This window comes from Capsicum annuum, chromosome 4, assembly GCF_002878395.1.
Source record: "Capsicum annuum cultivar UCD-10X-F1 chromosome 4, UCD10Xv1.1, whole genome shotgun sequence".
Lineage (NCBI taxonomy): Eukaryota > Viridiplantae > Streptophyta > Magnoliopsida > Solanales > Solanaceae > Capsicum > Capsicum annuum.
The window spans coordinates 184550892-184563425 of NC_061114.1; the positions used below are offsets into that span (position 1 = coordinate 184550892).

Consider the following 12534-nt stretch of genomic DNA (forward strand, 5'->3'; position numbering starts at 1 on the left):
TATTATTATTATTATTATTATTATTATTATTATTATTATTATTATTATACTACTTCTACCTATTATGTACTGCTATTGATTCTATCAATATACTATTAATAATAATAATAATAATAATAATAATAATAATAATAATAATAATAATTATTATTATTATTATTATTATTATTATTATTATTAATAGTAATAATAATAATATTTTAATAAAATTTTCATCTTAATAACATTTTATTAATAACTTTTTGATAATATTAATTTAATAATATTTTAATAACATTAATTTAATATACTACTACTACTTCCCTTAATAATGTTTTATTAATAACGTTTAATAACGTTAATTTAATATACTACTACTACTTCCCTTAATAACTTTAATAATATTTTATTAAAACTATAATTTTTTTTATTAGTATAGTTTCATCTTTAATTTAATATTTAAATAAATTATATTTAGATATATTATATAACTTAAATTCGCCCTCTGCTTTATAATATATATAGAAAGAAATTAGATGTTATTTTCATCAATGAGCTGAAAATAATGGAAAAATAATAGGAAAAAGCTATTTAAACATATAAAAAGGAATTTGTGAGGGCATAATAGTCATTTAACCATTTTTTTTTACTGTTGGGATGCTCAAATTTTAAGCCTGACATGCTCAGTTTTGCGTGTACATACACATTTTGTCACATTGGGTCGGAGTATTTATTTGTTCAGGTTTTATATAGTTGAAAGACCTACTTATGTACTATCAAAGTTTAAGGTCAATGTTATTATTTGGTATCAAGTTTAGGGTTATATTTATGTATTATTACTGTTAAAAAAAAGAGTTATATCATGTCTTTTTCCCATATTTATTTGAAAAAATTTGGCTTGGTTAATGAAACTGAGCAAGAAAATCAAAGTCAAAACTTTCACAATTTAAGAGGTTTAGGTTTTGTTCTGTAAAATTATTTTTACTAAAAGGCTAGTTAAAAAATGAATATGTATACGTAGGAATACAGTTACAGTTTTTTATATTTTACTATTATTATTATTATTTTACCCCTTTTTAAAATTTTCATTCCTTTTGTTTTCTTTAATGACTCAAACTCACAATTTTAGAATGGAAAGAAGGTGTGCTTACCGTTCAAATAGTTCTCCCGTCCCATTTAATCATAACATGAAAAATAGTATGAAGATATTAATATCTTATATGGAATAATTAAAAATAACTTTTGTATGTGAACTTGTCTACAGTAGGGGAAAAAGGTGAAATAACCTAAACTTAATCAAAAATTCAGAATCACGAAAATAAATAGGAAAATAATGAATGATTTAATATCTTTTTCTATATCTAAAGCGACACCTATTCATATGGAAAAGATCTATTTACCTAAAATACTTTGTGATTTTTAGTCATTAAATTAAATTGCGTTTCATGATTTCCTATTCAATGTTGCAGTTACTCAATTAAATGTATTTAGTCATTAAAACATGTTTTAAATGGTAAGTAGTTTTCCAATTTCAAAAGAAATAAAAAAGAGCAAATTCGCATGTATTAAGGTTTAATAACAACTTATTTTATTGATTTGAATTAACAATTTGTGATTCAGACTTTAAAAGAAACAGTTTTGTTACAATAATAACACTTAATTTGAGCCTCAATGTTTCTCGAATAATAAATCCCAACACGTAGATTAAACGCATATTGTAAACTTTTGAATTTAAAATAATTATTGATTTGATTCTAATAGATAATTGTGGTCCCGCATTTTCGGGCTTGCACATAGCGAAAGCTTTAATGCACAATATTTCCTATTGATCTGATTCTAATATTAATTAGTTAAAAATTCAGTAATTCAAATCAAAAGTGTTACTATTTGTTTCTTATTGATTTTGCACAAACAATAGAACCGAATAGAATATCACAATAGATTTTATTTTTGTCATTTAAAAATGAAACAAATGTCAATAAAAAGGAAAGAAGAGAACTAATTAATTATTTGATTCAAAAATTTAAATTTTGCTTTGTATTTACACTTATTTACATTGATAGGTCTCTCTATAGAAGATCTAGTGCGTTTTGAATTCTCTGTCTAATAAAATTCTCTGCCCTTTTTTTTACTAGGAGAAAAAAAATCCTCTGTTTAACCTATACTGAAGTAGTAACCAATTTCATCCAAAGGTAAGTTTTAATTCTGCTTCAAAATTTATTAGATTTTTGTCTTTAACTTATTCTTGAATTTGAGTTTTCTCTGTTTCACTTCTTTGGATTAAGTTTTTACTGCCGCTAAAACATGATTTGAACTTAATGCATTCTGAATGGCATTAGTAACCAATTTTTGTACATATTTATTACTAAAATTATAGGATTTGAACTAAGATTGTTGAGTTTGCCTAACGCATACGTTGGCCTAATTCGTCGAGGTAGGATTTGAACTTTATGTGTTCTATATAGTGTTAGTAAACAATTTTTACACATACTTATTGATACAAATATAGGACTTGAACTAAGAATATTGGATCCGGCCAACTCGTACGTTGGCTTCCATGGCTATGTCCTTAATTAATTGTTTTAAACAAATTTTGGGGTGTCAGAATCATTTTTCTACATGTTGTAGTTGATTTCATGTGGTTTTGATGGAAATTTTTTTGAATATGCTTTGGTGGGAACAAGTGATGATTTTGAACAAGTATGGTTAATTCTTTTTTTTGTTTTGCTAATTAAAAAATAAAATTATCCAACAAGCACTACATTGTTATGGAAATTGTATCAAATGTAATCAGTGGTGTTATTTTGATTGTTAAGAAGACTATAGCTTCAGACCAATGGTGATGATCATAGTTAACATTCTGTGCCTTAGATTCATTGTTGTTAGGTCCCTTTCTTTCCTACTACTGAACCTGGATATTGCGTAGATTGCTTTACTTGGGATTCCCAAAGTAACCAAAACAATCCGTCATTTCAAGTGGACGAACAATCAGCGTACATAACCGTGTTTGAGAATCCACTCTGAGGGATCTTGGGGATATTTCTGCGCATGTTTTTCTAAACTAAACTTTTTTCATCTTTCTAGTGTGTGATATCTATTAAAGAGTAAAAATTTGGTAACTCAAGCAAAACAGATGAAAGAAATGAAAAGTGAGAGTTTTCAACCAATCCTTTATGAATGTGAATTTTTCGTTGCTACTAGAAAAGTATTTAGTACTAGCTATTCTTCAGCATTTTGCTCTTGTTATCTCTGAGGGAAAGGAAACTTAGAAATCCTCGGAAGGCTGACTATGTCGTCCACTGCAGTGAACAATTTCATGAATCCCCTACTTGACACGCATCTCTTCCATTTCCTTTGTGGTTCCTTTGCATGAATCCCCTACTTGTGCCAACCTGTTGGTAATTTTTACTAGAATATAGTCTATGTCACCTCGATTTAAGACGAGGTTGAAATAATAATGCATAAAGTAACTGAAGCTTTCACATAACGAGCTGATACTTGGAACATCTTTTACATTTTTTTATGTCAAAAACCATTCATTCATATTCATTCAATGTCATTGAAGAACCAAAAGCTATAAATCTAACATTTTTTCCAACTCAATAACAACACTACCTTTACATTCCACAAAATCCGAAAACACCCATATAATCTAAGAACTAGTAAACTTAGTAACAGCCTTAGTCCCTTCAGAAACAGCATATTAAGCCAACTCGGGCTAGACAAGCCTAACAGCAATTTGAATTTCCCTTCAAGTAATTGTATTCTTCAAATTGTACCTAGCCAATCTTGATGACTCTTGAGCAAGCTTCTCAATTACATCATTAATAAAACGGTTCATAATCTCCATAGCTTTGCTTGAAATTCCAATATCCGGGTGAACTTGTTTCTGCATCTCAAAAATGCAAATTACATTGATTATGTATTTGTACTAGTGATTTGTTACCAAATTATTACTTGTAAATTTGTATTTGTAGAGCTTATAAGATGGCTGATGGAGAGGATATTCAACCACTTGTCGTTGACAATGGAACTGGAATGGTTAAGGTTAGTAGCAAAAACTGCTTGCAATTCGTATTAGTTATTACATACTCTTTATGTGACCCGCTGATGTATAATAACTGTGTTATATGTTTCTACAGGCTGGTTTTGGTGGGGATGATGCTCCAAGGGCAGTTTTTCCAAGTATAGTTGGTCGTCCTCGTTACACTGGTGTCATGGTTGGAATGGGACAAAAAGATGCCTATGTTGGTGATGAAGCTCAGTCCAAAAGAGGTATTTTGGCTCTAAAATATCCGATTGAACATGGTATAGTAAGCAACTGGAATGATATGGAGAAAATCTGGCATCACACCTTTTACAATGAGCTTCGTGTTGCTCCCGAGGAGCATCCCGTTCTTCTGACTGAGGCACCACTTAATCCGAAGGCAAATCGAGAGAAAATGACTCAAATCATGTTTGAGACATTCAGTGTGCCAGCCATGTATGTTGCAATCCAGGCTGTTCTATCTCTTTATGCTAGTGGTCGCACAACTGGTAAGCAACACATATTGATGAGGAACGTATACTAGTTCTTTATGGCTTTCTGTTACTAATTTGTTCCTTGCTTCTTAACAAGGCATTGTGCTCGATTCTGGTGATGGTGTGAGCCACACTGTCCCTATCTATGAGGGATATGCACTCCCCCATGCTATCTTGCGGTTAGATCTTGCTGGTCGTGATCTTACAGATTATCTCATGAAGATTCTTACAGAGAGAGGTTATTCATTCACCACTGCTGCTGAACGGGAGATTGTCCGTGATGTGAAGGAGAAACTTGCATATGTTGCAACGGATTATGAACAGGAGCTCGAGACTTCAAAGAACGGTAAGGATGTTGAGAAGAGCTATGAGCTTCCAGATGGACAAATAGTCACTATTGGTGCTGAGAGGTTCCGTTGCCCTGAAGTCCTCTTCCAGCCATCATTGATTGGAATGGAAGCCGTCGGGATTCATGAAACAACCTACAACTCAATCATGAAATGTGATGTGGATATTAGGAGAGATTTATATGGAAATGTTGTGCTTAGTGGTGGCTCAACTATGTTCCCTGGCATAACTGATCGTATGAGCAAGGAAATTACTGCTCTTGCTCCGAACAGCATGAAGATCAAGGTTGTTGCACCACCTGAGAGGAAGTATAGTGTCTGGATTGGAGGATCAATTCTAGCCTCCCTCAGTACTTTCCAACAAGTTAGTTCTTTTTGCTTATTTTGTTGTTTTGTTGTCACTGATCAATCAACCTATCATCTACGTCTCAACTCAAATAATAGGTTCTCTTTTATGTATGTGCTAACTTGTACTGGCTTTGCAGATGTGGATAACGAAGGGTGAGTATGATGAATCTGGTCCAGCAATTGTTCACAGGAAGTGCTTCTAAGAGTAGTTAATCTCTCATCAAATGAATTTTACTTGTTTGAGCTCTGCATTTCGTGCAGTGTGAATTCGTTTGGTAACAGAAGGGTAGATCTATGCTGTTTGGATTTGCAACTTTATTTAGTTTTGAATATTGATATAAGACACTTTATGTTATTGAAAATGCATAGAATCTTTTCTTACCTTTTGTGAATTTAACCTCAAACCAAGTAGAACTTCATAATAATGAATTGAATCAAAATATGGTTGGAATTTCTTTTTTTGGTTAAATGATTTTTTTCTATTTACCATGTAAGCATATTCACACCTGCTAGTCCTTTGGATTCAGGACTAGATCAAAGACAGACCACTATAAACTTTATGCTATGCTACTCTGCTCCATCTGAAAGCAATATAGACTCAAGGATAGCCTAACATGTTATGCAAAACCTTTCTCCATTTGTATTGTCTGTGTCCCACTAAGTGCACATTAAGTGCAATGTCCTTGATCATGATTTCACTATCCCGATGCCTCTGTTGGAACCTGCGACCATTACGCTCCATGCAGAATGGTCCTTAGTGGATTGCAATCGTTGACCATTTGCGATAGCCATGCGATTTCTTCCTCCCATGATCTTACGAGCCTGTTCTCATTCCTATCCATCTACTGAGTGATCTGTGCCAAATAGAGTCTGTCAAATAGAGGAGCTCTCAAAGAGTAAATGGGAGAGAGTTCCCTCAACATCCACTGTACATAAAACGCACTATTTGTCCACTTTAATGCCCCATTTTACCAACCTATCGACAGTTGACAATCTTCTATGCAAAGCTAGAATGAAGTGATGTATAGGAACCAATCCTCTCACCATTAATAGCTTCTTCCATGGAATCTTTTGCGATTGAGGGATAAAAGAACTGTAGGCCTTCTTGATGCTAAAGCCGGAGTTAGCGGAACATCTGTCCAGTTCATCCTCTTGTATCAAATATCTCCCTCACTAGCCAACTCGCTCCCTTAGGGGATTCGGCAGAATCCTATAGTTTTCCTTTGATGTAGAAGCTATGGATCCATCAGACCCAAAGCTTGTCCTTATTCTTTGCAATTGCGCATAACAGCTTTGTATAATGCAGCCTTGTTCCAACGAGAGAAGTTCAAGCTGTTAAGCCCCCCTTTGGATCTAGGCTGGGATCGATCTTTAAACCTATTTTGGTTTCCTTTATGACAAAAAAAGGTGGATTGTTGATTGCGACCACCCCTAAAAACTAATCGGTATCGCCTATATAAATCTTTTTTTGGTTTATTTTTGCTCAAGAATCACTTAGCCTGTTGGTGTTTCGGAACCATTTTAAGTTAAAACATATTTTTATTGTTTTTAAACTTTAGGACAAGATGAGATGTCACAGTACATGGATTACACAATTGGGGAGTCCAATTCAGTTAATCATACAATTGATCAAAATAATTAACTTTTTTGAAGAACAATATGTTAAGTGAAAATAATAATTACATTTTTGTATAATAGCCCGAACACTAATACTATGGATTTACTGCTAAGTAGATCAGTTAACTTATCCAAAGGTTCATTAAACATGCCTAAGGTTAGCACACTAGAGAAGGTATCATACTAGTAGAGGTGCTTGGATAATTTGTCCTTCGGTTTGGTAAGCCTTGGGGTATAATTTTATTTATTTATTTTTTTGAAATTTGTCTTATCCATTTTTTAAAATTCTTAATCAAATATCATTTGCTGGCGTTGAGACAGGAAAAAAAAAACAAATGGAAGAGTCAGTCAAGATAATTTCGAACCAAACAAAAAAAAAATGATCAAAGAGCAATATTGATTAAGAATAAAAAGAAATTTAAAAAAAAAGTTAAACAAAAAAAAATAATATTGATTTGATTTGAAACTTGAGGTTTATTTGCATTTACATTTACAGTCACAACATTGGCTCCGTCTCCATAAAGGCCTGTTTGATTGTAAATCAAATTTGATTTGTCCCTGTTTTTTCACTTCTGTTTATGTGTTTGGTATTAATGACCTAGGTCGAAAGTTGGATATGTTCATGGAGAGATTGGCTCCGGTGAAGGATGGAATTTTGGGTGCAACAACTAATCTTCAAGATGGGGCTTTGAGTGGTAGTCGTGATACGAACAATAATGGAGTATCTGCAGGAAGACAAAGTCAAGTGAATTCATTCCACAACAAAATTGAATTTTCATATTTTGAAGAAGGTGATCCTCAAGCGTGGTTGAGAAAATGTGAGTTATTTTCAGTATAATCACATTGTGAATCCAAAAGAGGAATTGAAAGTTGCTGTTTTACATCTTAGTGGAAGGGCAGCGTCATGATATTTCTCTTGTCATCTTAGTAGAGGAGCAGTTAATTGGGCGCAGTTCATAGAGGTAATTTATAGAAGGTTTGCAGGCACTAACAATAGTGTATTGAATTTGTTGAGAGAATTTAAGAAGGTCGAACAAAAAAGGAGTGTTGATGAGTATTCGGAAAGGTTTGAGGATTTGAAATCTTGGGTTTTGATCTGCAATCCTACTATACCTGAAGAATTTTTCTTGGATTTTTTCATTGAAGGATTAAAGGAGGAAATTAAGCATATTGTAAAGATACTTGCATTGTTTACCTTGAGCCAAGCATTGAATAAGGCAAGGCATCGGGAGAAGGTGATAGAGATGGCCAATAGAAAGAGTAGAGTGTAGTGGAGTAGATTAGTTAATACAAATCCTATAACCTTCACCAACAAGAAGAGCACCAATGGGGTTAAGAAAGGTCAAAGACGATTAAACTAAACCAACAATAAACTATTCAAGTCAAGGAAAGCCTAAGGTTTATGTTTCAAGTGCAGATACCATTATGGTCATCAATGCAAGAATAAATAACTAAATGCCTTAATAGGTTGTGAAGATCAGGAAAATGAAACTGAAGAACCTGTAATAAAAGAAACAGAGTTAATATAAAAGTTTACTGAAGAAATGCTAGTTGAGGAAGCCTATGCACTATCAAATGTTGAAGTTTCAAGCACTATCATGCTGAAAGGAGAGGTGGGAAAGAAAGAGTTAATTATTCTCTTAGATTCAGGTAGCACCCATAGTTTCCTAGACCTGACTGTAGCTAAAGAGATGGCATGCACTATTAAGGAAGTTAATCCTATGAGAGTCATAGTTGCAAATGGAAAACTACTAATGAGGCACCATTTTTGTCCCAAGTTCAGGTGGAAAATCCAAGGAATAGAGTTGACAGACTCCATTAAACTTGTGAAATTAGAAGCCTGTGATATAATTTTAGAAGGTGACTAGATGTAGAGTCATAATCTAAATGTAATGGATTTTGTAGCATATGAGGCTCGGGCCACACACCAAGGTAATAAGGTGAGGAACAAAGTATTTACCATAAACCCAATCTGCAGAGCATGTTAACCAATAGTGTGAGACAACTACTTAAAAAAGAAAGTCAATATGGGTCATCTCTTTACCAAGACATCATTTGATGGAAGAGAACAATAAAATTTACCCCTGAGTTTAAATTCAAAGCTGGAGGAATTTGAGAATGTGTTTCAAGATCCCAGTACCCTACTACCACAGAGGCAACATGACTATTTCATTCCATTAAAACCTGAAACAGTATTTGTTAGTATTAGACCATATAGGTACAATTGGTTTTTAGAAAAAATATATTGAAAACAAATAAAATATCCAAGATAGTCATTCTCCCTTCTTATGCCGGTGTTATCGGTAAAAAAGAAGCATGGTACATGGAGGTTTTGTGTGGATTTTAGAGAATTAAACAATATGACCATTAAGGATAAATTTATTATTCCATTGGTGGATGATTTGTTGGATGAATTGTATGGGGATTTAGTATTTTCCAAGATTGATCTAAGGCAAGCTACCACCAAAAGGATAAATAGTATTGATATCTACAAGACTGCCTTTAGAACGCATTTGGGGAATTATGAGTTTAAAGTCATGCCTTTTGGCTTGACTAATTCCCCAAACACCTTGTAAAGCCTGATGAACTATGTTTCAGGAGAAATAGCCTCTTATCATTTTCTGGGATTACTTAAAACACTTTTTTCTAGTCTTTTTTATGACATTTTTGTCTATAGTAGTATTATACACGAGTATGGTGAACACTTAAGGAAGATACTACAAATTTTTAGCAAGGAACAACTTTATGCTAAGAAATCTAAGTATGCCTTTGGTTAGAACAAGGTGGAAGACCTTGGTCACATAATCACCAGTAAAGGAGTTAAAACAGACCCTACCAAGATTGAAACAATGTATTTTAGCCAGTTCCAAAAACCCTTTGGTATTAAGGGAGTTTTTGGGACTTACAAGATACTATAGGAGGTTTCTCAAGAACTATGGGTGGATTAGTAAGCCCCTCACTGCCTTATTAAAGAAGAATTCTTTCATTTGGAGCTCAGAAGCTGATAGTACCTTTGAAGAGTTAAAACAAGCAATGATCACTGCCCTTGTACTGGCTTTAGTTAATTTATCTATGGCTTTCATAGTGGAGACCGATGCTTGTGATATAGGAATAAGAGTAGTGTTAATGCAAGAAAGTATACCTATAGCATATTTTAGCAAAGTTATAGCTCTAAACATTGGCGGTTGTCTACAAATGAGAAAGAATACTTAGCAATTTTATCTACAATAGAGAGACAGAGACATAACCTATTGGTAGGGAATTTTATTACTAGAACTGACCATCACAGTCTTACTTATTATAACAAAAGCTCACCACTACTTTGCAGCAAAAAGGATTGACTAAGATACTAGAACTGGATTATGAGGTACAATACAAGGAAGGCATAGAAAATAGAGTAGCAGATTCTTTGTCTAGGAAGGTGAAAGGTGAGGCTCACATGTCTTCTATGACTATATTAGAATCCACTTGGATAAAGGAAGTGACTGTGAGTTATGAGCATAATAAAGCTGTCTTACAGTTGGTCACAACACTGGTTACCACTCCCACTAATTTGGGTAAGTATACCCCACATTAGGGAGTTATCATACATAATTAGAAGATTTATATTGGAAAAGGAACTGATTTAAGGAGCAAGACTTGGGAAGCACCGCACCCTTCTCCATTGGGTAGGCATTCAGGTCAATAAGCCACTTATAGGAGGATTAAAATGCTATTCTACTGGCCTAACATGGAAAAGAACATTTTTTAGTGGATGAGTGAGGTGACATCTGTCAAAAGATCAAATATGAGAATGTCCACTATCCAGGTCTTCTACAACCTCTTCCAATTCCTAAAACACTATGGAAGGACATTGGAATAGAATTTATAGATGGGTTACCTATATCCAACCATAAAAATTCCATTTTGGTGGCAGTGGATAGGCTGACCAAGCATGGTCATTTCATCACATTGAAGCACCCTTACACTACTCAGGCTATAGCTGAAGTATTTTTAAAGGAAATTTATAGGCTACATAGGCTACCTAAATCTATAGTTGTAGATGGAGATTCCATTTTTACAAGCCTATTTTGGAAACAATTGTTTACTACACTCAAGACCAAGATAAACACGTCTAGCTTACCATCCACAATCAGATGGTCAAACTGAACGTCTCAACAAATATGTAGAGACTTACCTCAGGGCCATAGTGTTTGACCAACCTAAATAGTGGTCCAAATGGGTACACCTAGTAGAGTTTTGGTACAATATGAAATACCATACAACCTTAAAGGCTACTCCTTTTGAAGTCTTTTATGGCTTCGCTCCACCACAAATTCGTATGTGTTCGCTAAGGCATTTGCCTCATAATTAGGCTGAAGCATCTGCACCTTAACGACGGTAGATTTTGTAGCATCTTAAGTAGAATTTGTAGCTAGCTCAAGCAAGAATGAAGTTTTACGCTGGCAAAAATAGGACGAAAAGGACCTTGCAAGTAGGGGATAAGGTTTACCTAAAGTTACAGCCTTATCAACAGTCATCAATGAAGGTGAGGCAAAAGCCTACGCTAAGCGCTAAGTATTACAGAATATATGTAATGCTAGAGAATATAGTGGAAGTGGCTCACTATTTAGAGCTTCCTCAGGGGTCACCGATCCACCTTGTGTTTTAGGTATCCTAGCTCAAATGTCGCATTAGACTTGATATCACTTCCAATCAAGTTCCTTAGGCTTGCGACTCTGATGGTCACATAACCTTTGTCTATTCTTTTTCGTCACAACATCAAGTGTAATAACACTATTATGGTGCAAGTTTATGTGCACTGGAATAATCTCAACACCGACGTGGCCACCAGGATGATTGGAGTTTTATCCGTAGTCGGTTTCTATGATCCTTATCTCAAACACAACCTTAAGGAAACAGTTGATTTGAAGGGGAGGAAAATGTAATTATTCTAGAGTTACAGTATCATATGTACTGATTTAGGAATAATAGAGAAAAATGGAAATAAAAGAGTAAAGTGGGGGAATACCTGGGTGGCTAAGAATAATTCATGTGGAGGATAAGTAGGCACAGATTGCAAGAGGATTGTAATGGACGTTAAGATTAGAAGTTAATCAATGTCTCAGATTAAGGCCACAACTCAACAACTAATAAATATCCTAGTTAATGGGGGAGTTAATTTAGTTAGACAAATATCTGATAATTCTTTCCAAAAGTTCTCTCTCTATATTTTTACTTTTCTCTCGGTTTCTCCTTTTTTCTTCTTCTTCCTCCTCATTCAATTCTTCATTAGAGGAACTTATTTGGAGTTCAAAACTCCATTAATGGCGGAAGTGGAGTATTAATCATTCAGTTACTTGTATTTATTGTACAGTAATTCTAATTGTTGATTGAAGTAACAAAACTACAAATTTATCCCAAATTCATATTCAACTCGCAAGTACATTATAAATTATACCTCTCAACAGCAATAATTATCGAGTGAAGTCTCACAAAGTTGGATCAGGGGAGGGTAAAGTGTCTGCAAACCTTGCCATTATCTTATGTTGATGTGTTGTTTCCAAAAGACCCTTATACAGTTAGTTTTTTAAACTTATAGATAGATAGATAGATAGATAGAGATATGATTAGACTCTTTTATATTAAGAAAAATTTTGGTGTAGTGTCTTTGGAATCTCTATATTAGAAATTTTGGCTCCCTCAGCACTATTTGCAAGTGATTATAAAAGTCAAAGACGGA

At 33.9% G+C, this 12534-nt stretch overlaps 1 protein-coding gene and 1 long non-coding RNA gene across 2 annotated transcripts; one reads left to right on the top strand and one right to left on the bottom strand.

The window, feature by feature from the left end:
- The first annotated feature begins 2037 nt into the window (after positions 1–2037).
- On the top strand, positions 2038–5648 carry LOC107856410 (actin-53). The gene is made up of 5 exons (XM_016701425.2): positions 2038–2171; positions 3957–4026; positions 4122–4515; positions 4598–5211; positions 5333–5648. Exons 2-5 carry the CDS (start codon positions 3967–3969, stop codon positions 5396–5398), a joined length of 1134 nt encoding a protein of 377 aa, XP_016556911.1. The 5' UTR covers positions 2038–2171; positions 3957–3966; the 3' UTR covers positions 5399–5648.
- An 818-nt stretch (positions 5649–6466) lies between these two features.
- LOC124897559 lies at positions 6467–12083 on the bottom strand. Its single transcript, XR_007054307.1, has 3 exons — positions 11419–12083; positions 8895–8996; positions 6467–7537 (listed from the first exon to the last, which is right to left on the bottom strand). It is a non-coding gene; the product is annotated as an uncharacterized LOC124897559 (long non-coding RNA).
- Between the last annotated feature and the right edge of the window lie 451 nt (positions 12084–12534).

Coding starts and splice junctions, on each gene's coding strand:
- LOC107856410 (XM_016701425.2), top strand. CDS start 3,967: ATGGCTGATGGAGAGGATATTCAACCACTTGTCGTTGACAATGGAACT. Junction 4,516..4,597: donor TGCTAGTGGTCGCACAACTG/GTAAGCAACACA, acceptor CTTCTTAACAAG/GCATTGTGCTCGATTCTGGT. Junction 5,212..5,332: donor CCCTCAGTACTTTCCAACAA/GTTAGTTCTTTT, acceptor CTGGCTTTGCAG/ATGTGGATAACGAAGGGTGA.